This window comes from Odocoileus virginianus, chromosome 5 (genome assembly GCF_023699985.2).
Source record: "Odocoileus virginianus isolate 20LAN1187 ecotype Illinois chromosome 5, Ovbor_1.2, whole genome shotgun sequence".
Lineage (NCBI taxonomy): Eukaryota > Metazoa > Chordata > Mammalia > Artiodactyla > Cervidae > Odocoileus > Odocoileus virginianus.
Genome location: NC_069678.1, coordinates 58436144 through 58461935, shown reverse-complemented (window position 1 = coordinate 58461935; position 25792 = coordinate 58436144). Strand labels below are relative to the sequence as shown.

Below are 25792 nucleotides of genomic sequence, written 5' to 3'. Positions count from 1 at the left end.
GCCTGAAGAATTCCATGGACTGTATAGTCCATGGGGTCACAAAGAGTTGGACACGACTGAGCAACTTTCACTTTCATTGCATGTTAGGCACCATGTTAGGTACACAATACCTCCCCCAAACCAGTCAAAGGCTGATCTAGTACTATTTAGTACTACTTCCTATCATAGCACTGAAATAATAACTCATAACCACTTATAAAGAATATTCAAGTCTCTTCTACATTTCACTTAGTCATCACATCAAGGCTTTTACAACCCTCTTTATAATAGCTTCAGCCATAATGTGTATTTTTTGCTTCTTGGATTAGTTATTCATTAATAGTTCTATTACAAATGTACTATTTTATAATTCCCTAACACTTAGCAATATTTCTTCTTTTAGTGTGGTAGATTGTTTGATCTTGAATTCTTAGTCCTATGTCTCAATGCAAGGGTTGCTCTTATAAAGGGGTGATACCCCTTTGCTTACTTTTTGGAAGGAGACTAAGATATATGTGTATATGTGTGTGTGTGTGTGTGTGTGTGTGTGTGTGTGTGAGTATATATATATAAAGATACAGAGATGAATCCAAGTTAAAAAAAACTTGAGAAACAGTGAGTTTTGAGATTATTTTTGGTAGCCTCTTGAACATATTTTATCAACCATCTAGTATAATATTATCAACATATTAGAATATGAAATATCCATACTAATCATATAAATATTGAATATTCTTTCATCTTTCTTTTTTAAAAATAAGTAAAGCTCTTTAATGTATATTTAATGTAATAACAGATATAAAATGGCTTGTCTTGATGAATTTATAAACTTATTTAAATCATAACACTCTAGACTAGGTCCTATGAGGTTACAGCTTTACCTACTAAGTTAAAAACAAGAGTCTTAAACAGAGATTCTCTAACTTTCTTGCTTCACAAAACCTTTACTGTCAGAATTACTTTTTATTGCACACTAAAAGAAATACATAAAACCTTTGCTTATTACATAGATAAGTCCAAGTGACATAATAGACACATTTGTTCTAATTGCCTAGTAACTTTTGGACATTGCAGAACTTCTCAAACTTTGGAATCAGATTGGACACGGTCATTATCACTTTGTATTCCACATTAATTTTTGCATGTAACATATTTTCACAGAAATCAATGGAAAGTGGTTTTTTTAAAATGCCATCAAAAGGAAAGTAGTGATCTAATGTTGAAATTGTGAACTACCTCAAGGTAGTATAGTTCACAGTTCCCAACAGGTACAGATGGTACTTGGAATCAGATTTTCATTCTGTGTGGAAAGTTGACCAAGTTATTTAGCTTATTGAGCTTTACTTTCTTCACCTGCAAAATAGCGTTATCAAAACTATATACATATAAAGACTAATTAGTGGAATCCCTGGCATAATATATACTTGTTATTTGGTTACTATTATTCAAGGAGCATTTGACCCACTATCAATAGTAGGAGTTACTAAATTGTCAAAGACTTTATTTGCCCCCAGCTTTGATGACTGAGTAGTATGACAGTGGTTGTATTTGAAATAAAATTTAAATTAGTAGAAATATTTTAGAAAGCATCAGAAACCAAATTTTTAATGGGAGGACTGATAGGCTTAGATTTCAGTTTAAGTTTTGTGACTATTAGAAAAGTTACTTGACCTCCCTTTCCTGTTCTTTAAAATGGTGAAGATAGTATCATGGTGGGTATAATATTTGGAGTAATTTCCCCTTTTCTGTAAAAGTAAAAGGCACTCAACGAGTATAAGTTTCCTTTTATCCTGTCTTTCAGAGATTGTTTTCCCATTGAGACTGATTTGGTATGGCAACCCACTCCAGTACTCTTGCCTGGAAAATCCCATGGATGGAGGAGCCTGGTGGGCTACAGTCCATGGGGTCGCAAAGAGTCGGACACGACTGAGAGACTTCCCTTTAAGGGATCCTTTAGGAGACATTTTCTCTTAATCCTAATCATTGATCACTCTTATCTGTTTACAGAAGAAAGCACTGCATTTTAGTCTTCAGCCAGATTGTAGATGATAGAATAAAACTGCCACAGAATTCTTGGAATGTAGGCTGGCTTTGCTGCCTGTTGATCTTTTTTGGTTTAGAATATAGTATAGGAACTCTAAAAAGCAGAGACATTACTTTATGAAGAAAAGTCCATATAGTCAAAGCTATGGTTTTTCCAGTAGTCATGTGTGGATGTGAGAGTTGGACTATAAAGAAAGCTGAGTACCAAAGAAGTGATGCTTTTGAACTGTGGTGTTGGAGAAGACTCTTAAGAGTCCCTTGAGGAAAACAAGGAGATCAAGCCAGTCAATCCTAAAGGAAATCAGTCCTGAATATTCATTGGAAGGACTGATGCTGAAGCTGAAACTCCAATACTTTGGCCACCTGATGCAAAGAACTGACTCATTGGAAAAGACTCTGATGCTGGGAAAGACTGAAGGCAAGAGAACGGGATGACAGAGGATGAGATGGTTGGATAGCATCACTAACTTGATGGCATAATTTGAGCAAGCTCCGGGAGTTGGTGATGGACAGGGAAATCTGGCATGCTGCAGTCCATGGGGTCACAAAGAGTCGGACACGACTGAGCGACTGAACTGAGTTGACTGATGGGAACTCTGTCTAGATTGCCATGAGGCAATTATCAGTTACTAATTACTTTTTTATATTCTCGAAGATGTTATTATTTCTCCTTGGCTATGACAACTAGGGTGCTGAAATGGAAAAAAGCTGACTTCAAACAACTTATTTTAAAAGTAGGTACTTACTAATAGGTTTATTTATCTTAATTCAATTTGAATTTTCCCTTAAAACAGATTTATGTGTTTATGAATGGGACATGATTCTCTAGATTCCTCCAGATGAATACCTTTGATTCTTAGAAATCAGGTTACTTAATTTTTTCAATCTGAATTTCTGAGTTAATCCTTCCTGCTTGACATAAATCTCTCTTATCCTAATTTAAGTTTTTAAAACTCATGTTCTATCTTTGCACTTGTAAAGCAGCTCCTAAGTCTTTTTGGTATAATATCAGCAATGACTATATAGACAATCCAATTGGTGAAAAGGTATTGACAGAATGTTCCTTTAGTCAGATGTTCCTCTCTCCCTTATTAACACTGTGGCTATTTTCACAAAGCACAGAGCTCAAAGTGGGATCTTCCAACTGGAGAAGCAGGCACAAAGAACTGCCAGACTTTCCTGTGGAAAAGGAATAGGAAGACGGCAGGGGCTGGCTGGCAGGTGTGGGAAGTGACAGTATTAGGAATTCTCTTACATTTAGAGACTTAAATAAGCACAAAACTTGGTAATTATTCAGCAATTTATTTTCTGCATTTAAAAAATAAATGTATGAATAGCTTTCTTTGTGGAATTAAGTTCATGTGCCGTATCTAGAGACAAAATCCAGCAGATTGATGTTTATCTACAGTCACATATTCCATGTTATTTTATGGCATTTTTCTTTTCTTTTTATTTTTTGAGATATTTTTGAGATAGGAATTACTCCCAAAGAAATAATGATTACATTAAAAAGCCACACATGGGAAATGATGGAAAAGGCCAGTAGTTATGCTTAGATGAGCTCTGTAAGATTTTACTTTATAATTTCTGCTTTTTTGCAATTTTAGATTTTCTTTAAAAAGTATATTTTAATGAGTACTTATAATCTTAAAAAATGAGTTTGCATTTTATCTAAATAAAGAAATCAAATGGATGCATCAAGTACCCTAGTCAGTCTGTTCCTTCAAGCTGTTTTTACTTAGTCAAACAGGATTAAGATATAGAATAAAAATTTTTGTCAATCTGCATTTTTTTTGCAACATATATCTCAGAAAAGAATAATTTTAAAAACAAAAGTGCTTAAATATATTCATATCTGTGTGTCAATGACAGTATTTTCTCTTTTTTCACTTTTTCTTCAGTCAGGTGCACTGTGCTTAAACGTAATTAAGCAGAAAAGGCAACAAAGTATAACCCCCCCACACATTATTATCCCCATAATCTTATTTTAAACAGCAATTATGTTTGTAAATATTTTATGCTATTTTTTCAAAAAAATTACAGTCACTACTATATGTAATTGCTTTGATGTTATGTAAGTTTCTAATAGATAACATAATCTCTGAGAAGTTATTTGGTTGAGAGCCCTCAGTGAGTTAGAGACAGGCTGCCTAACTGTGGAATCAGAAAAAGTAATAATTGCCTATACTAAATGGAAATATTGAAGTTTAAACCATGAGAATCTTTGAACAATAATACATATGTGCATACAATTACAATGATTGTCTTAGATCAAAGTCCCTGGTTTGAGAAGAAGTTTGATTTGACATTTAGTAACTAAGTCTTTTTCCAAGATGCTGCCTTGACACAGCAAAGCCACATACATATCAGCTTTAGAAGATTTTGGCTTTTAAATGTTAAAAAGTAATAGGAGCAGATAGATGCCTAAAATATACTTTTATAATAGGAATGAAAAGCAGTTTAATAAATCCATTTTCATTTTCTATTTGATTGTAAATATATAAAGAGTTTTTAGTTATGATGTACCTGTCTCACAAAGTACAATTATCTAAATAAGCACTTTTTAAAAAGGAATTCCTTACTCAACTCTGTGCTTTCTGTAAAATACTGCAAAACTGTGTGCATCTGCAAGTTAAAAACCCTTACAGACAGTAGGCTAAAGCTAAACAGAATTTGATTGCAGACCTGACTATGTTTTTCTGTGTTTTGTCACCAGAAACGTGTCATGCTAGAATGTGCTCAGGATTTTTTGAACAGTCCATGAAAAGTGACAGGGATGTTAATCTCCACTTCAGCCCTGGCAACTTCACTCAAGTCCTTGGCATTCAGAATCAGAAGATAAGCAGGCTTTTGTCCTGCCCCAGGGCTCACCACCACACTCAGAACTACACCTGTTAATGAGAAGTTAATAAGGCAGTGTTGAATTAAAAAAAAAAAAAAAGCCCAGAGCCATAGATTAAATGTCATTGAAATACTACAGGAGACATTACACTCACAAATAAAGAAAACCAGATGACCTGATAGTGTGTTCTGACTCTTCTGCCACTTGGCTGTGTGGCAACCATGAAAGTGAAAGTGTTAGTTGCTCAGTCATGTCTGACTCTTTGCAACCCCATGGACTGTAGGCTGCCAGGTTCCTCTGTCCGTGGAATTCTCCAAGCAAGAGTACTCTCTTGCATTGCAGGCAAATTCTTTACCGCCTGAGCCACCAGCAAAGCCCATGGCAACCAGGAGAGGGATGTTAAATTTTTCAAGTCCCCTAGACTATAAGCTCCAGGAAGGGAGTGACAGTGTCCTTCTTGCCCACCATTGTATCCCGATAGCCTACCACAATGGTTAGAACACAGTGAATATTCATTGAATTCTTATTTTATGAATGTTTCTGTGTTTTTATTTGTGTCATAAGATTTAACACCTGCTCTACTTACTGCAAAAAATGTTGTGACTTTTTAAAAGACTTCTTAGAGACTTTGAAAACAGTAAGGTACACCATTTCTACAATTTCCAAGACCTAGCTTGGATGCTTTCCATCAAACAAAATAGGAACACACTTTTTGCAGTTTTGACTGGATGCACTGCAAATGTAAAATCACTTAGTGTAAAATGGCTCTACAACTCTTTATTCTATTCATTTCTCTGTGGTCTCTCATATTTTAATCCCAGAAAGTATAAGCTACCCCGCTGTCCCAGCTTTGTAGTTGAGTGTATCTGAATTGCTGTTTTATAGACTGTTGCTCTGGACCCCCTTCTGGCCCCAGTTTACTAAAAAGAAAAACCAAAACTAGAATCTCAAAGCCTCATTCTCTTGGATCAGTTAGAATATTCAGTTTCCCTCCTTAGAACCCTATTTCTTTTCAGAAATATATCTATGTCAGGAAAGGCAAAACCTAGATAACATGCTGCTCCTTCTTCCTTCTCACCTCCATCTGGAGCAGATACTGATATTCTATTGTGACACCCGATGGTGCTCTAAGCATTTTTGCAATAGTACCTAATGAAATCTGACCATAAATAAAACTTATCTTCAAACACATTTACATTCTTTGGTGCTGTCCTATTCAATAGCAGGAAGGATTATTTCTGAACATTTGGAAATAATCAACATAAATCCTCTCCTAGTGAATTAACTATATGAACTCCAATGAGAAGAAAGGGTTCAGACACATCTATTACTCTCATTACCGTCATCTTCCTCCAAGGCATCTGGGTGAGAAACAAAGATAGGTTCTGAGGGGTATGAATCAGGCTCTTGCCATACCCAGGTTTCTTTAGTTTTGACGTTCAGCTTACAGAGCTGCTTATAAGAAAGAAAAATCAGTCAACATGCTTTACTTGACTAACATATGATTCAAAGTACTGTTCGAATATTAGGAAGAGGGATTAATTACCCTGTCTGGAACAAAGTGATTCAAGCCAAGTCCATATGCATATGTGTAAGGTTTCCCACCATACTTCCGGTAATTGATTTGAGGAAACTCAAATGCTACAAAATAAAATACATGTTTAGGAAAACTCAGTTACTCTCTTTGAGTGGAACATTTTGTTCTCTCACATGTGAAGTTTTTTCCTAAACCATCTCACCTTGGCGAGGCCCTGAAAAGAGAACCTCAGGTTCCAGCCAGATGGTCTCGTCACTGCACAGAATTGCAGTGGCAGTTGTGTTGGGGAGTGTGACTAAATTCTTGCCTGTGTCAGCCTAAGAAAGAGGATAACAGAAACCTCAGTGAACAAGGAATAAAATTCAAGCAGCTGTGAGAACAGTTTCCAGGTTTAGTTTCCTGAATTCTTCATTTCTTAAGTCAACATGCAGAGGAGACAGTACAGAAAACTCTAGAAGGGAGAGCCCAAGAACACGACTGGAAAAGCTGTTCATGACCATGTCAGTCACTGACTATGTATTACTGAGAAAATCAGTGATATATGAAAAAAAAAAAAAATAACCTCGTAGGCCCTTAGTCTTCTCATCTGTGAAATGTGACTGACCTCAAAGAACACATAGGGCCCTGAGGATGTGGTTCTGGAAAAAGAAGTATTTTGCTTCACAGTGACAAAGACTTCAACCTCTAGGTATTCATACAATGTTTATCTCTTTTAAAGTTAGCTATATTTTGATTTTATTGGAAAAATATCACATCCTTATGTTGTCAAAAAAGAAAACAAATGAAAAAAACTACTGGACCTGATGTTTTCTAAGATCTCTTGATACTGACATTGCCCCCACGTCATTTTTCAGATTATATTATGAAAGGAATGAATAAATATCATGAGCTCTTCAAAGAACATATGCATTTAGTTTTGCATTAAATACCTGAATACATGGCTTGTACTAGACTCTACTCTAGACATTTGTGATATTTCAGAGAACAGAGTTCCTGTTGTTATGAAGTTTACATTCTAATTTGGAAAACTATAAATATAGATAAAGTGTTTAGTATATCATGAATGTGGAGAGAAAAACAGAGCAGAGTATGGGGATCAGAAGTGTGAAGGGTAAGTGATTTATAATTTTAGTAGGTAGTCAGGGTGGGCTTCATTGATAATGTGATATTTGGGATAAAACTTGTAGGAGATGCAGGAAGCAATGTAGATATCTGGGGAAGAGCATTTAAGCAGAGAGAACAAATTGCAAAGGCGTGAGGCAGGAGTATTGTCAAGGGTGCTTGAAGAGCATTAAGGAGACCAGGTTGGCTGCTTTGACTGAGCTGGGGGGAGAACACGAGAGGAGGGTAGAGGGGTATCATGGGGCTAGACTGGGTAGAGCCTGATGGGTCACTGTGAGGACTTGGGTTTTTCCTGTGAGCAAGAGATGAGCAGAAGAGTTTGCAAGGCTAAGATTTATTTTTAAAAGAATCACTCTGGCTGTCCTGTCAAGATCCCTTTAAGAATAGGGGATATGTAGGTGTGAAATCAGGGGAATCAGTCTGTCTTATAGTAGTCTAGTCAAAAGAAGACAATGGTTCAGACTGGGCTAGTAGCACTGAAGTTAGTGAGGAATGGAAGGCAGAGCAGAGGATTTCCTGATAGATAAGATACTGGATAGGGAACAGGCATGAAATTGAGTGAGAAGTCAAGGATAGCTCCAAGGTTTTGGGCCCAAATAGTTAAAAGTTGGAGTTGTCACAATACAGATGGGGATTACTAAAGGTGGGATAAATTTTTTGGTAGGGGAAGAGGAGAAGTTTGAGTTTTGTCTTATTAAACTTGAGATGTTTACTGAACATCAAAATAAAGACTTAGCATTGGCAATAGCATACAAGAATCTTGAGTTAAAAGGAAAGTTGGAAGTGGAAGTGTAGGCTCCTTTAAGGCATGAATCTTTATGAAGGAGTTAAAGAACAAATAGAAGCAGGACAAAGGGCTGAGTCCTGGTGCCCTCCAACATTAAAGGAAAGACAGGAAAGAAGGGATAAATGAAGGGGCAAGAAGAGTCAAGAGAAGGATTTTATAAGAAGGCAAAATAACAGCATGATATGCATGAATTAATGAAAACAGGAGGAGAGTGAGATATATGACAGAGTGGGAGAGTTGTAGAATAATGTCCTGAAGTGGGTGAGGAAGGATGGGAAAGACTAGTTCTGAATAAGATGATGGATAATTCAGTCTGAGTACAGATGCTGGTGGGTGGATATATGTGGTTGCAGGAGTCTACATTCTTTTCTGATTTCTTTCATTTGTTTCAGTAAAAGAGGAAACAGAGCCATTAGTTGAGTATGAGTGTGGAGGTGGGATGTGTTAGAAGTTTGAAAGAGGAGGATGTGAAATACTTAACTAGGAAAATGAAGTTGGGAAATGTTGCAGTAAGGTTTGTGGTCATATATTTAAAAAATGGGCCAATTAACACAATTGTGTATTTTTAGCATTTAATTTGAGCCTTAGAGGTACAAGCATGGAGTGGGTAGAGACTTGAATTTAACTAGGATTTGTGACTTTGACAAATAAATTCTATGAACTAAGAAAGTGACAAGAGAAATGAGGATCTACTCAAGGGGGTGATTACAATGATCATGAAATTTTAATTGAATAAGGAGGGAAGATAAGTCTTCAGGGGAGTGAGAGATGATGAGCAGGTTCAATAGATTGGAGTTTCTGGTGGGAATTGTAATAGGGTTGGTAATCTTGAAAGGTAAGTCAGAATGTGTCCTGTATGAACCAAGGTTATGATACATGCACGGTCAAAGGTAATAGCAAGGTCAATTGTATGACTTGGGAAGTGAGTGGCTGAGTCAGAATGGAAGACAGGATCAGTGGAAGATGTCAAGGAATGAGGCCAGGCTGTTGGAAGAATCATCTATGATGTGTATACTGAAATCACTGAGAGTTGGAAGTAGATCAGGGGAGTGTGACACTGAGCCAAAAGAAGAGGGAGTGGTGATTAGTACGTGAAAACAATAATGAGGGGTTATATATATAAATGTACACATACCACTTGGGTATATAATTAGTTGAAGTGAGATTCAAAATTGAAAGATTTTAAGGTTGGGCAGAAGGAACAATGGTTTGGAAGCAGCAAAGTGGAACAAGTGTTCCAACCCCAGGCCCAGTGGTACAAGGGCTGGAGGAGAAACTGCTACCCCTGGAAACTGCTGCTGAAGAGACCAGTGTCTTAGAGAGTGTCAGATCTTTTGGTAAAAGAGATAAGATGGAAGGAACCTTCTGAGCAGAGGATAGATGGAATTTTTCTGGTGATGTACAATGAACTAAAAGGAAATAGTGAAGGATTTTCAGAACTGGGAAGAGATAGGGGGTGATGAATGGCTCTTTTAAGATTCCATGAAGTGTGACCTCAAGGCTCTTCCTGGTGATGTTGGGAAGCAGAGAGCAGCATGTATGTATAGATACATATTGATATATGACTACCTAAAGGTGGCAAAATAAAGAAAATTATATATAAAATTATATATAAAGAAAATTATATATAAAGAAATTTATAATTATATATAAATTATATATATGTCTCTCTCTCTCTCTCTCTCTCTCCATACAGAAGACCTGGAAATAACAATTGATCCAACATAGTGAGTCCTTATGATTTGTAGCATTGTATGAATTAAGAAAAAAAATTAGTTCAAATGTTGAACATTACTTATGGGACTGTAACTTTAACGATTTTACTCTGTTGTATCTTATTTTCTCTATTATTAAATTCAGGCTTTTTAATACAAGAGATATGTAACATCATCTTTGCTTTCCAAACCAGCACCTCCTTTTCACTCTCCCTCTCACTATATTTTTTTTAAACAGATGTGTTTATCCTCTGATACAGGAAACTTACTTCTGAGAGTCTATCCTATTGCTATATCTGCATATACATAAAAGAACATACATACAAAATTATTCCTTGTGACATTATCTGTAACAGTCAAAAAATGGAAATGACTCTGTCGCTCAGCAGTGAGGGACTGCAGCATATTGGTAAAAAAGAACACTGTGTGGTTGAAGAAAGTAAGATCTTCAATATATATTTTAAAATGAAAATAAGCAAGGAACAAAAATGTGGATACAGAAAGTTACTTTTTGTGTAAAAAGTGGGAATAATAATTCTATATGTTGGTATTTTTTAATATTTGCATAAACAAGCAAATGCAAAGGAAAGACATTAAAAGTTACACATAGAAGTGAAGAGGAATGGTATGGAATGGATGCAGATAGAGGTTGGAGTGACACTTTCAGTGCAAATCTTTTTAGATCATTTTGATTTTCTGACCATTTAAATGCACTGTCTATTCAAAAATAAGAAAGATATATTTAAAAATATCACCATTATTTCAATCGCTAAACCTGAAGCTTTAGTCATCTTATACTCTTTCCCTTCCTTAGCCCTTCCTTCAATTTGTTTATCTCTTCTTTCCCTAATTTATGATCTAGTTTTCTCTTCATTACCAAACTTTAAAAGTACAGGCTATAGTAATTGATACCACATTGTCACTGTGGCTTGAAACCTGATTTCTACCTCTCTCTGTATTCTACTGGAGGTCACTGAATCTGGTTTTTGGCTCCTTATTTCAGCTTCATTTTTTTCAGGTTGCCTATATGTAGCAGTGGACACCAATGAAACCCTCTCTTGCCTTGCCAATGTGGCATTTTCCTCTCTTAGTTGTAACTAGGACCCTTTAGTGATTTTTTTTCTTTCTTTTTCTGACTCCTCTTTTTCTACCACTTACTGCACATGGGTGTTTCCCCAACTTATGTGCTTGGCTATCTTTTCTTTCAACATTTTCTGGCTGTCAAGTTCCTCATTTTTTAAAATCAACAAATTGGTAAGTTTCTTTTAGAATGCTTACTCCGAAGTATGAACTTTTGCTGCTAGCAATGTCTATCCTTATATATTTGATCATCATTTCAATGCCAATAACTATTAGCTCTCTTCTTCTAACCCTGCTTTGTGTCACAAGGACCTGAACTTCCACATGCAAGCCTACCTGATATCTTCATGAAGATGTTGTTGATGCTGATCTTGTAATTCTCATCAACAACAATAAGATCAGCATCAAGAACATTTTCATGAAGATATCTGGTAGGCTTGCATGTGGAAGTGCAGGTCCTTGTGACACAATGCAGGTTTAGAAGAAGAGAGCTAATAGTTATTGGCATTGAAATGATGATCAAATATATGAGGATAGACATTGCTAGCAAGAGAAGTTCATACTTCTTTGTTGTTGATGAGAATTATAATGAATATTATTTAACACTTAGTTTATGTGGGGGACTATATTCAGAGATTGATATATATCACCTCATTTATTGATCACAAAAATCCTGTATGGTGGATATAGATAAAGAAAATGAAATGAAAGTGTTACTCAGTTGTGTACAACTCTTTTGAGACCTCATGAACTGTAGCCTGTGGGGCTCCTCTGTCCATGGGATTCTCCAGGCAAGAATAATGGAGTGGGTAGCCATTTCCTTCTCCAGGGGATTTTCCCAATCCAGGGATTGAACCTGGGTCTCCTGCATTGCAGGCAGATTCTTTTACTGTCTGAGCCACCAGGAAAGCCCAGATAAAGAACAGGGGATGTGAAAAGGTTAAATGTCTTGCTCCAAATGACACACGAGAAAGCTGGAAGCCCTGGTCAACCTGGCTTTGTCTTCAGCCCTTTCACTCATTATTACCCTTTCCTCCTAGTTCTACAGTTCATGTCTATCTCCAGATCTGCTCTGCCTATTGCATTTCTTATTTCCAAAGGCATCAACATTCTAGACACATAGGGTTTTGCATGTCTAAGACTTAATTCATTCTGCCATCCAATCAAATTAGGATCCTTTTAATTCTATCTGTAGGAGCGCTCACTTTTGTCTTTCTGTTGCTACTACCACTACATTTTTCTGGCACCTGAGTAATTTAAATTGTCTCCAATCTCAGGTATCTTTCTCCTTCCAATACTACTTACACATGACACAGCCTTATTTTAGAAAATCAAAACAGCAAATGACCTAGTTATTATTTAGTCCAATTTATTTAGGTTTCAGAGCGAACAACTGAACTTTGGGGTAACTTGTTCATTGAGAGACTTGCTCAGGGAAGTCGGACATTTAGCAGGAGAGACAACTAGAAGAGTCAGTACACTTGATACTCTGTCCACCCACTCTGAGTATGGCTTTCTTCTATTCAAAATCTTAATTCCCCACCACCTGTCAAATAAAATGCAAACCTTTTAGCCTAGCCTAAAAGCCTTCAAAGATTACCAATCTATTTTTTTTAAGTTATTTTTGCCCACTTATCCCACTGTTTTTGTTTATTTGTTTATGTTCTAACCAGTTGGATTGCAATCAGGTTTTTTTGTTTGTTTGTTATTTTGGTTTTTTTTTTAGCAATCAGATTTAAAAAGATTTTGTAAAAAAAAGAAAAACAGGTTGAGAGTGAAAACTGGTTTTCAATTTGACTCTGTCACAACTGGATTTTGCTAAGTCATGAGCTTCAGTTTCATTTATAAAATGAGAGGAATTGAATTTGCTAATTTTTTTTTCCTTCCCTCCTCCCTCAGTCGCCATCTTCTGAATTTGCTCATTTTTAAAGTCTCTTCCAGTTCAGAAATTTTGAGCCTTTATGTATAAACACACAACAGGAGAAAAAATCCTGAGAAAGATGAAACATTCTCGTTATATCTGAAATCTATGTAGAGGGTGGTTACCTTGTCAATATTCAAAGGAAGTACGTATCTCCTAACTTCAGGCTGAGGAGCCTTTCTGGCATTTTTTTTCACCTCTTCCCAGTTCTCACGTAAATTGGCTAAATATAAATAATTATAAACAAATTCAAATCTGCAAAAATAAGAAATCAAACATGAGGACAGAAAATTACAAATAATTTTAGAGACATGATGCATGTCTTTCAAAAGGACAAGTGCCTGTCTCTTCTTTAGTCTCCAATCTAGAAACTCCTAAAGACTCAGGTATGCTGGAGCCACTTCTCCTGCCCACTCTGGGTAGAGAAAAGAGTCCTGCTTCATGGGTATGTTTAAATAACAGCAGCCTTTGAAACTTTCTGCTCTGTTTCTCTATCACCATTCTGTCTATGTCTTTAGGGGCTACTGTCTTTTTTAGTGACTTGCTGTTCTAAAGAAAGCATGTCTGTCTTTTTTTAAAAAAAAATCAAACCCAGAGTAGATGCAGTTTAAGGCTCCTCAAAGGATCTTGTTAAATTTGAGGGAAATTAAGTTTAAGTTCATTCATCAAGTCATAGAATGTTTTATTTTCAGGTCTGTTTCGTGGACCTGAGCAGTTTTCAATCATTACCCATGGTTTGGGTAAAAAAACCTGATTTCCAGGAGCAACTGGAGATGTAACATTTATCCATTCAATGTGCTCTCTTACCCTTTCCAGCAACAGAGATCCACAATCAGAAACTCATGGTCTTCATAGGTATTGATGTGATGAAAGAGGTTAAAAGGAGAGGTCCTGTATTTGTTATTGATGTACTTTTTTCTTTTTTTGTCAGCAATATGAAGCCAAACCTAGAAGTGAGAATGTTTTGATGCATTTAAAAAGAAAAAAAGTATGCATTATGAAACACATATTCTTTGGACTCATCAACCTGACAAATAAATGTAAGACTTACCCCCATGGTTTCATTGGACTCAAAACAATCCATGTAGTTGGCTCCCCAGAGACTCCATGAAGAAAGAAACTTGAACAGATTAATTTTTACTGGTGTCTCCACAAAAACAATATAGTTGGGAGTCAAACCAAAACTGTTCAGAAACAGAAATAAACTTGTGAGTGGGAAGGGTTGATGCTCAAACCACAGAGAAATATGTACACATGAGGTATGCTCAGTTATATGAATCAACAGTGCCTACATGAAATTAATTACATTTAAATTTAGGTTTCTGCAAGAAAATGTCATGATCAGGACTGGTATCAAAGGTAGGCAAAGCAGATCTTTAAACTTGAGTTTTCCTGAAGATTCATAGCAGGCCTTCGAGTTACCTATGGACGTAAGATGGCTTGAATCGGTCACTGCAGGGGAATTGTACAACGATCTCTGACTTGCTTATTGGATCTTCCTTGTCTGAAATAAAGTGGTTTTAAAAGGCTGTGGAACAGCCTCTTTTTTTAAATACAAAGCATTTAGAACAGCTTATGCGAGCAAAGAAATACATTTTCAGATCTTGATTTTTTAAAGAGTTTATTTCCATTTTCTTGGTCACTGGCATTTCTGAGGGAAATTTCATGTGGAGCTGCAATCACCCAGGAAAATCCAAATAGCAGCAGATTTGGAAAGTGCACTCAAACAGTGTGTGGTAGACAGAGTATAGTGGACTCACATCTTTCTAACTGGAGGTGGGTTCTAAGTCAAGGGAGTAAGGCAAAACTTTAGTATGGTCAAAGTGACTTTTACAATCTCTTAAATTAGCTGTAAAGTTGTAGAATATGTGGTTTTGTTGTCTGTGGGTGCTAAGTCCCTTCAGTCATGTCTGATTCTGTGTGGCCTTATGGACTGTAGCCCATAAGGCTCTTCTGTCCATGGAATTATCCAGGCAAGAATACTGGAGTGGGTTGCCAGACCCAGGGATCGAACCCCCCATCTCTTAAGTCTCCTGCATTGGCATATACCACTAGCGCCACCTGGGAAGCCCTTTTTGTGTCAATAGCCCTGTACAATAATTCTTAAGCACATTAAAGTTTATTTGCTACTAAGGCAGTGTCTTTAAACCTTAGTGTACACTGGAAATACATAAAGAGCTTCTGAAAATACTGACCATAGGCCCAATCTCAGAGTTACTCATTCAGTCTACCTCAGGAGGGGCTTGAGATTTGTATTTCTAACAGGTTTCCAGGTGATGCTGCTGGTCCAGGATCTAAACTTCACAAATTATACTAAGCAAAAACTAAATAAAAATCCATATATACTCAAATAATTCTATTAACAAGATCAATATCAAATTTATGACAATGAATGGAGGATGAATGTAGAATTCTAAAGAGTACTCTCTTCTGTTTTAGCATTCTTTCTGTATAGTCTATATATGAGTTAAAAGGTTTTATTTGTAGTTTTGGGAATTAAATACAAATAAAATACTAAGTACACTTTCATATACATAGACATATGTTTGTTTAAAATCTTAATTTTGTCTGGCACATGGATAAGTGCTCAATAACTATTTGTTTGATTTGAATCTAAATTCTATATGATCAAAGTCACATATACACTACATCTTTGAAACACTGTAGAACAGAACATGACCACATGTTTTTTATATTTTCAATTTGTCATTTCCTACTATGGCGCTCTTGGGTATTTGTCCCCTGGTAGGGTGAGGATGAGGATAGTTTTCTGAAAATCTGAAAGTAATTAGCAGTCCATATAGTGGAATCCCATATTTCCAGTAATTTTCTCACATTATAGATACTTGTTTTAAGAAGAGTCAAAGTGGTAAACTGACCTGCTTGTAGTGGTGGGATCTTTACAATATTGTAGGCAATTGAAAAATTTTTCCCAAAGCAATTACCAATGTTGTAAACAGTCCCGTCATTTTCAATGTGGGGGTGAGCAGTGGCTCCATTGACTGAGACATAGTTGCAAAGGTCAACCTATGGAAGGAAAAGTGATGTCACCCATATTAAGAGAAAGACTGTATTCCATCTTTGGTCCCTCAGTCTGACCTCACCTCTACCATCACCTTCACCCTAAGTGCACCTTCACCCTAAGTGCACTTTCTCTTTCTTTCCATCTCGCTGGGTCCTACTTTCTTTCAAACCTGTGGAAGTTCTAGCTTTAGTGCAGAGCTCTTCTCTGACCCCCACACTGACCCTTCATGCCTTTGAAATCTTTAAGTTCTCTCTGATTGTGCTCTTTTGTTGATGTAGACCATGAATTGCTCTGGTTGGTTATTTTCCTTTTGTATATACAAGCTGTCCTCAAACAGTGATGAATTTTGATCCTGAAACTTCTTTACATTTTTGAACTGCATGCTGATAGCTATTCATTTTCATTTTATAAAAATACAAATTTTGTATGATATAACCTAAATACCAAATCCAGTGTCTTACATGTAGATGAATTTGGAACTGAAAGAAAACTCAGAATTCTAGTATAGAAAGTCTTAACCTAAACAGACTTCAGGGGAACCATGAATTCCTGGAATTAATGGAAACTTCTGAAAACAGGATTCAGTACTTCAATTGAATTTGATTCTCATAAAAAATTAAAAGCCATAAATCTATCACAAACCTCTCAGGTTACATAAGGAGAACTTGAGGAGTCAGGTCAAGTGACTTGTCAAAAGATGCAGAGCACTAGAATTTCTGCTTGGGACCTGCTCAGTAGAGATTTATTGAATAAATAATCCATGATTATACATTTGTCTAACCAAAGTTCTTTCTATTTGATTAAGAGAATATGTTTTAAAGCTTAGGGAGTTTTTAGTATTCTCATTTAAATATTAGGCAAGACATTCATTCATTCAGTCATTTGTTAAGTACTCACTGGGCTTCTATTATATGCCAGATGCTTTGTCAGTGTTTAGGAAAACAGAGATGGTCCTTGCTTTCAAAAATTTCAGTATTGATTTGCAGTATCCAATACTGTAGCCACATGTAGCAATTTAAATGTAAGTTAATCATAATTAGATAGAACTTCGAATTCAGTTCCTCAGTCACATTAGCCACATCCATGTGCTCAATACTTGGACAATACAGATATAGAAATGTAGAAAGTTCCATTGACAGCACTGTACTAGACAATTGATTGGCTCAAGACTGAGAAAGGAGTACAGAAGGACTGTCTGCTGTCACCCTATATGCTGAGCATATCATGAGAAATCCCAGGCTGATAAGTTACAAGCTGGAATTAAGATAGGTGGGAGAAACATCAACAACCTCAGATATGTGGATGATACCACTATAGTGGTGGAAAGCAAAGAGGGACTAAAAAGCCTGTTGATGAGGGTGAAGGAGGAGAGTGAAAGAGCCAATTAAGGCTAAATATTAAAAAAACTAAGATCATGGCATCTGGCCCCATTACTGCATGGCAAATAGAAGGGGAAAATGTGGAAGTGGTGAATGGTTTCCTCTTCTTTGGCTCCAAAATCACTGCAAACCATGACTACAGCCATGAAATCAGAAGACAATTGCTTCATGGCAGGAAAGCGATGACAGACCTAGACTTTTTCTGTTGAAAAGCAGAAATGTGATTCTGCTGACAAATGTCCGTATAGTCAAGGCTATGGTCTTCCAGTGGTCACATACGGTTGTGAGAGCTGGACCATAACGAAGGCAGAATGCCAAAGAATTGATGCCGTCAAACTCTGGTGCTGGAGAAGACTCCTGAAAGTCCCCTGGACATCAAGGAGATCAAACCAGTCAATCTTAAGGGAGATCAACCCTGAATACTCTCTGGAAGGACTGATGCTGAAGCTGAAGCTCCAGTATTTTGCTTATCTGACATGAACAGATGATTCATTGGACAAGTCCCTGATGCTGGGAAAGATTGAGGGCAGAAGAAGGGAGTGTCAGAGGATGAGATGGCTGGACAGCATCACTGATGCAGTGAATATGAACTTGTGCAAACTTCAGGAGATGGTGATGACAGGGAGGCCAAGCATGCTGCAGTCCATGGGGTCGTAAAGAGTCAGACACGACTGGGTGACTGAACAACAACACTAGAACAATAAGCTGGAATAAGTGTAGTAAGTGCAAAACCATATCTGTAAAGAAAAGCCATTTAACCCAAACTGGGAGATTAGGCAGGGCTTTCCAAGGGCGATGACTCCAACTCATGTTGAAAGATGAGTAAAAGTCAGTCAGATGCAGAAGGATAACAGTGTGTTCTAGGAAGCAGGAACCTTACTGTAAAGGCAGTTGTAAATAGAGTTGTAAATAGTGAATGCTGCTTGGGGAATTCTAGTCATTCAGTACGGCTGTGGTGAAGAGCACACAGGGAGAAGGAGAAATAAAGATGGGCCAGCCACAAAGGTCTGTGTTTTAACTTTATCTTGGAAACTGTGGGTGCACTAGATGGAATAGCACATTTATACTTGCATTTTAGAAAAAAATTGCTTCAACTGAATTAAGGAAGCTGTATTTAAGGGAATCAGTCTGGAGGCAAAGGTATTTGTTAGCAGGCTGTTTCAGTCATGGTAAACAAATAAACAAACAAAAAACCCTCAAATTTTTAAAACTACATTTTTATATGAATTTAGGGTATAGTGCTGCTCACAATGAAACCTGACTCCTAATAAAGTCTATTTTGGAGCCATACCATGAACTTCACACTTTCAGTTAAATTACCATGGCAATCTGAAGCACTGTCAAAGTCAAAGGAGTAGTTTAGAAACTTAGTTTCAGAACTTCTCTAAACGATCTACACACACACTCATATGTGGTTACAAACATACATCCAAACCAAGAAAAAGCTGTTGAGAATATGTCAAACCTTAGTAAACAGTCTGTGGGATTATAAATCGGCCTGTAGTATTGATACCCAGTGTTGCGACGACTTTCCTTTCTATTCCTATTACACTAAGTTTCTCCTTCTGGTCTTCAGTTTCAGTAACTGGTCTCCTAGTTCTTTTGCCCTCCCATACAGCTTACACATAGTTTCCAGATAAAATAACCTAAAGCTTTGCTTATACCACTTCTCTGAACAAAAACTTTCAGTAGTTTACCATCAACCAAACAACTTATTCCAAATTTCTGTCCATTATTCAAACTTCTAGTTTCACTCTACCCTTGACATGGCATGCTCTGATCACTAGTTTGCACCTAGGAGTGCTATTGTCCCCTAGCAGGGAAGTTGGAAATGTTGGGGAGCATTTGGGGTTTGTGCAATGATTGAGGACATATCTGGTATTTAGTGGGTGAGACCAGGGATGTCAAACCTCTGCAATAGGTGAGACAGTCCCCATAGTGATGAAGTGCTACCTGGCCAATGTCAATGCCACCTCCAAGGAGAAATACTGTAATTCTAGCCAAAAAAATTTATTCTTTATCCTCCAGTTTGCCACCTCTATTCATTTGGTCATGGTACTTCCTGTATCTGAAATGTTCTTTCCCCAAATTCAATGAAGTTTTGCCTTCCCTCTAATTTCAAACTCAAATGCAATACTTTAAAATTTTCCTTGTTCTGCTCTACTTCACACTCCTCAACACTGCTAGAAGTAATCTTTATATGCACTTCCATAGAAGGTTTCCTTCTCTGAAAGGACTTACTATATTCTGTGTTCTATTATAGTTAAGTAATATATTTAATTGATTTCTCCACCTATATGTTAAGTGCTCTGAAGGCAAGAATGATGCCTTGAAAACAGCTGCAACTTAATAAACATTGGTTGGAAATGTAGATCTGTCTTACTGAATGCTGCACTGAGACTGCCTCATATCTCAGCAAAATTTATCACTTTCTAATATTTCTCATGTGTCTCTTTATGCTTTTTCATTTAAGGTATGGCTTTATTTCAAACAAGAAGTTCTATAAGAAGGGGTAAAATTGGTGCAACACACTTTCTTAGAACCATGAACTTAATCTTTTCAATATTAAATGTGCCAGTTCCATGCTAGCCTATAAAAACCACGAAGAGCAGGGACTATGTTGTCTTACTCATTGGTGTATCTTTTGCATCTAGCATACATTCTGGTACATGGAAGGGACTTAATACTTGTGTCACAAATAAATATGTTAGGCATTTTATATAGTTTTCCTCTAATTCACACAATAAGTGTTTAAAATTTCACAGATGAGAAGAAAAGTCTGCCTCATGTCACATAGCTAGTAGTTTATGACAAAGCAGTGATTTGAAACTTAATGTATCTGGCTCTCATATTCTTCCAAACAAAATGTTCAGTGGACTTAATTCTAAGGTGCAAATTCTGAATTCCTAAGCAATATCTTCTGAGTACTGTGTCCTACCTGCTTAATTGTTTCCAAGGTCTCAGGATTAATCTTTGTAATGAAGTTGGTCTCTGTGCAGGCATAGTAATCTTCCCCCACTGGGTATATATTAACAAGGGCATTGTCAGTAACCTCCACTCCTCGAAAATAAGAAAAAAACCTGTAGAAGCAAATGGATTTTTTAGTCCAGTAACTTTCAAGCCATGAGAGAAAAAGGGCTAATGTAAAATGTCTTTAATAACATGCAGTTGGGTTTTAGAAACCTGGAAAATATATTCTTGCAGGGATCTGGGAAAGCACAGGTGCCAAATTCTGTTATGACGATCCTTTTCTCAGTCATTGCCCGTACGTAAGCATCAGTGCGGATGAACCTGAAGGACATTGAGACATGGGAAAGGTTACAGAGAAGGGGAATTAGTGTGGTCCCTGGGGAGCACAGAAGGTCATTCCATGTGCTGTTACCAAGAAAATCATAAATTCACAACATGAAGAATGAAGAGTCAGGTCACTTTCATGGGGTGACTGAAGGAGAAAGAGACAATGTGCCATGAGGTTCAATTATAAACTTCACAGTGACAGAAAATCAAGGCTCAGAGAAGTTAATGATCGGCATATATGGCCTGAGCCAGAAAATATGACTTTTCCATATCCCACCATGCAGCCCTATGGATAGTTCAGATTGGGCCTCTGACTTCCTGTAGCCTATGACTCATCATCCTACGCTGAGTGGGGAGGTATAGAACATGGTGTGCTGAATTAGATTTCCTTCAATCTTCCTCATATTCCTCGAGTTTTTTTTTTAATTTAAAATTTTATTTTGCTACTTTTAAAAGTAGATATTCTTGAATCCAGTCTCTTACACAGGCAGACCTCCTTAACCATATCCCAGACTAGACAGCATACGTTGCCTAGGGTTTCTCATGTGGAGAGCCAATTAAAATTTGATTTTGTACTTTTGTGAAGAGGAAAAAGTACCAAGGTCTTTAGAAGGCATATAAAGGCTTTCTCTGACCTCCAAAATAAGCTTTCACAGCTAAATTTTTGCTTGACCTGATCTGTTTCTTTTCTAAAACAGTCCAAGTTATCCCAACTACTTCAAGACTCCATTTATTCTTGCTTTTGATGTCTCTTCAGAATGCCTGAAATCTGTGGTGATCAACAAAGCCACTAATAGGCCTGAATATTAAAGCATAAAACAAAGTATTTATTGTGGTGCTAATGAGTCTTTGTAATGAAGCTGGAATGATGGCTTAGGGCCTCAAGCCTTTTAGCAACCATCTCCTGTTTTTAGAAAATGTATTCCTGGTATTATTATGACATATTTGGTCCTTGCCTGCTTTGTGACACCCCCTCCCTCCTTTCCATTGGCCTTTCTGATTATTAAAAAGGAAAGAAATCAAGCAATCCATGGTCTAATAATAATAAAATGACTATTATTATTATTAAATGCTTCTGATGGACTAAGCACTGTTTTCATTTTATCCTTGTAATAAACTCTGAAGTAAATTCTTTTACTTCTCCCATTTTTTAGATGACAAACAAAGAAGTAGAAGTTAACAACTTGCCAAAGGGCACCGACCTAGGCAAATGGTATCTAGGACATACAGGATTTGAGGCCAGGCAAGTCAGACCCCAAAGCCCTAGTTCTTTGCTGTTTCTTTATCCTGTCCTATAGCTCCCAGGTGTCCATGCAGACTCATGGCCCAGGAGGATTCTGAGTGGAGATGAGTATAAGGTCTCCTCTTGGGTTCAGGAAGTTAAAAAGCACATGCAAGGAGGAGCTGAGCTAGGCCCCAACCTAGGAAGGGGAGTGGAACCTAGTCTTCTTTACCTTCTGTGGTATGTGACATGTCCTTCTTTAAAGTCAAACTTGTGCAGGAGGGCTTGCCCATCAAACAGGTGATAAAATGGTTCAGATCCTACTTCAAAGAGTCCTGGCCCACATCGAAGAAGACTGCCGGTCAGCCAGAGGGGGATCCTGCCTGTGAGGAAAGCGAGACACAGAATCTTGTTTTTTATACCTGCTCTTCTCATCCTTGGTAAGGAGCAGTGATTATATAAGCCATCTGGATGGGCAGCCTTTTACTTCTGAAGCTGGCAGTGATTTCCATTCCAGCTCTCATGTGGGGTAGCTCTCGGGAAACGTCTGCTGGCTGACTCTCCTTTTTCTAGGGGACCAAGATGGGGGAAATGTGGCAGCATCTCTGAGCTTAAACAAAAGGTTGGAAGGAGACAGGGAAGAACACCTGGAGTGGAATGGGATTCTCCATCTAACAGATTTTCCCAGCTACCAATACATTTGCCTTTTTACCATCTTACTTTTAAGAAAAAAAAAATCAAATTTCATGATACAAGAGGGATGGATTAGAAGTAGAGATCGAGATACTAAAAAAAGATGTGTCGATAGAACAAACCATTTCAGTGAAACAACAGGATACTGGATTTTTAAAATACAGAGATAAATTCCTTTGAGAATATGGGCTACTGTCCAGATAAAGGTCACCTTGCTGTAGCAGAAAGTACACAGGCCTGTCAGAGACCTGAATTCTGGTTCAGGATTTGCTGTGTGCTATCTCTGGGCCTTAGTGTCCTTCTCTGCAAAATGAGGGACACACAATAAAGGTTTTAAGGCCATTAAGTCAGGTTGTGCCCTTTGGCCCTTTGAAAGTACAGCATATGGCAGTATTTGTTTAATCCTTATCAACTCTCCAACCCGAAATGTATTATTTCATACAGTTCAGTTTCAGCAGTCCACTTTATAAAGATTTATATTTCTGATAAAAATTTGAAAAGACATGGCTCACCTAAAAGACACAGCATTAATTTGATTGCTAGCATCTAGACTGTTAACATCAGAATCTAGTTGAGAAAGAGTATTGGGTTCATCTCTTCTATTTTCCAGAAGAGGCAATTGGGAGGAAAGAGACAGTTTAAAGATAAGCAAAGGTATAGTCCCAGTAATTAAGGAATTCTAGCTAGGTAGCATTCTTTAAACATATATTTTAGAAAAATAAAGAAAAGAGGAAATTGGTTCTTGGTATAAAAAGCCCAAATCTCCAGATTCCTCTCTTTGTAGCCCACAGGGGAGCTGGTGTTGAGAGATGCCAATGAATAAGGAGACAGCAAAGATAGATCTCAACAAAAAAGAGAAGATAGCTTCAAGAAAGCTGAGACCAACCTGTAACATGGGCTGTGAGCGGTGAGGATAGCTCCTCCACAGTTTCAAACAGTTTCTTGTAACCACCAGCTGGATGTTCAACTCTGAAATGGTGGAATAATGAGGAAGAAGTTAATGTGGAATCTCAGAGAGTCCATGGAGACAGAGGCAGAGCTCCAGGAGAAAAGATGTCCTCTACTCAATGCTGGTGTGTACTGCCAGTCTAGCTGGAGCTGGGAGTACAGTGTTTTGGGAGGCGATATAGTGGTGGTGGTAGAAACTGGGGAAGGGTGGCAGAAATGTATTACGTTGGCAAGGGGGCCCAGGTTGGTGTTTCTCCTTTGATGACAAGGAAAATTACCTCCCTTTTAATATTACAGTGGATTTGCCTTCTGCAGTTTTCCCATATTGCTGAGGACAAGTCAACAAATCCCATTATTATTGTCACTTCTCTTCCTGACCAAGTCTTTCCCACAGAATTATCCTACTGTGTCAGTACCCTCAGCTTACTGGATCATTCATTCTCTTGACTCCCAGACAGTCTCATCCCTCTCCCTCTTATGAACTGGGAGACAACAGGTTTTGGGGTTAATATCTCACCCTTTGCTATTCATGCATATTCTACCATCATCTCTTCCCACTGTCTTATTTCGTCACCAATCTCTAAGAGCTTCAGTACATTTTAAAAGTAGTCAGACAAGAATATTTAGGTCATATATACATATATATGTATATATTTTTCCCATTTATTTTTATTAGTTGGAGGCTAATCACTTTACATCATTACAGTAGTTTTTGTCATACATTGAAATGAATTAGCCATGGATTTACATATATTTTTTAATGTTCTTCCTTCTCACTTTGGCTCATTATATAACTTCTTAGAGTGACAGCTCTGACAAGACTGCCTAATTATGACAGTTATCTTTTATTAAGTATTTACTATGTGCCACATACCATCAAAAGGAATTTATATGCTCTTCATTCATTTAAATCTCACAGCTCCACAATGAGGTAAGTACTGCTTATCCTATATATGGAAAAGTCGAGACTTTAAAAAATAACTTGCCTAAGATAACACAGTTAGGAAATGACTGGACAAGAAGTGGAACCCAGGTCTGGCTCATTGAATCTTCATGCTCACTACTGCTTCCAAGGCCCATTCCAAGCCATAAAATCCCACTGTAATTTAGACCTGACTTCTAGATATTTGCTTCAATATGTATATAGGAAGAAACAAACTCTCCTACCAAGACCCAAGGCTTTCCCTAAATTGATCATCAGTTGTCTTCAGAAGCTCTTGAAATAGCACATTTACCATCAACACACTAAAGCATTATTAAAAAATCTCCCAGAGATACTTACTGGATGGACATTTTCTCTCAGCAGAGGATTGAGGGTTCTGGCACCAACTGTGGAGTGAGGAAGCAAGTCCTCAGCCATAGGCCTTTATATGCCTTCTAAATCCCCCTGAAAGGAGAGATGGCTTTGGGAATCCATTCCCACCCCCTCAGCTGAGAGAGGGAAAACAGAAGTGGCTTTCAGCACTCAGATACTCCTGATACTTCAGCATTAATTTGGGCTGGCTGCTCGCTTAATTGTATTTTGGCCATCTTCCAGAGACCTCAATCCTTCCCAAAGAGAATAAGAAGTGGATTAGAAAGAAAGGAGTTGTGTGGGAGTGGCTAGCATCAGGCCTGAGCTGATCCGTGTCACCCCACAGGAACCTGGCATCCTTCTCTGGTGCCCACCTCCCTCTTCTTCTATGCCCTCATCTTTACCCTCATTCACTATTCTTTCACTTACTTATTTTTGAAAATATCTGTTACTCATTGTCTATGGAGCAGGCATGGATATCTTCACAGATCTTGTAACTCGGCAAGAATGACAAGAAACTAACAAGCTAGTCTATAAAATTTTATCAGTGCTATGATTGGAGAAGTATGGAGTATTATAGAAGCACACTGCACTACCTCTCACCCTCTCTGGTCACCTTTTTGACCCCTTTCAGGGCCCATTTCTGACCAGGCTGAGAACTTCAGCTGTGTTCTTTTGATCTGCTGCAGATGAACCCCTTTTGATACCGTTGCTTGTCACTAAAGCTTGCCTGAACTCCACATCACCTTTCTGTTCCTTGGTACATGTGCTGCACTCAGAAAGTAAATAGCAATATTCCATTCATATTTCCACACTCTTTTATTAAGCCTCAATAGTTTGTCAGCACAAATGTGGTACTGTCCAAAGGGGTCCCCAGGAACATACAAGATATATGCTATACCAGCTGA

General features: G+C 37.5%; 1 protein-coding gene across 2 annotated transcripts; it reads right to left on the bottom strand.

Moving 5' to 3' along the window:
- Window positions 1-3308: 3308 nt before the first annotated feature.
- On the bottom strand, window positions 3309-25082 carry RPE65 (retinoid isomerohydrolase RPE65). 2 transcript variants are annotated; one of them, XM_020896179.2, is made up of 14 exons: window positions 24873-25082; window positions 23529-23611; window positions 22182-22332; window positions 20614-20721; window positions 20369-20510; window positions 15906-16053; window positions 14449-14530; window positions 14078-14210; window positions 13834-13973; window positions 13152-13281; window positions 6604-6718; window positions 6411-6505; window positions 6205-6316; window positions 3309-4913 (listed from the first exon to the last, which is right to left on the bottom strand). In XM_020896179.2, the coding sequence occupies exons 1-14, from the start codon at window positions 24881-24883 to the stop codon at window positions 4762-4764; spliced, it is 1602 nt and encodes a 533-aa protein (XP_020751838.1). In that variant the 5' UTR covers window positions 24884-25082; the 3' UTR covers window positions 3309-4761. The 2 variants fall into 2 exon arrangements, with proteins under 2 accessions (XP_020751838.1, XP_070324062.1); XM_070467961.1 differs by lacking the exons at window positions 3309-4913; window positions 6205-6316; window positions 6411-6505; ... (2 more) ...; window positions 13834-13973; window positions 14449-14530 and having other exon boundaries at window positions 14118-14210.
- Between the last annotated feature and the right edge of the window lie 710 nt (window positions 25083-25792).

Excerpts from the sequence above, each read along its gene's own strand:
- RPE65 (XM_020896179.2), bottom strand. Across the intron at positions 20,511-20,613 it reads TGCAAGAATATATTTTCCAG|GTTTTTTTCTTATTTTCGAG; the intron begins GTTTCTAAAACC and ends TTGCTTCTACAG. Across the intron at positions 6,317-6,410 it reads ATCACTTTGTTCCAGACAGG|CTCTGTAAGCTGAACGTCAA; the intron begins GTAATTAATCCC and ends TCTTATAAGCAG.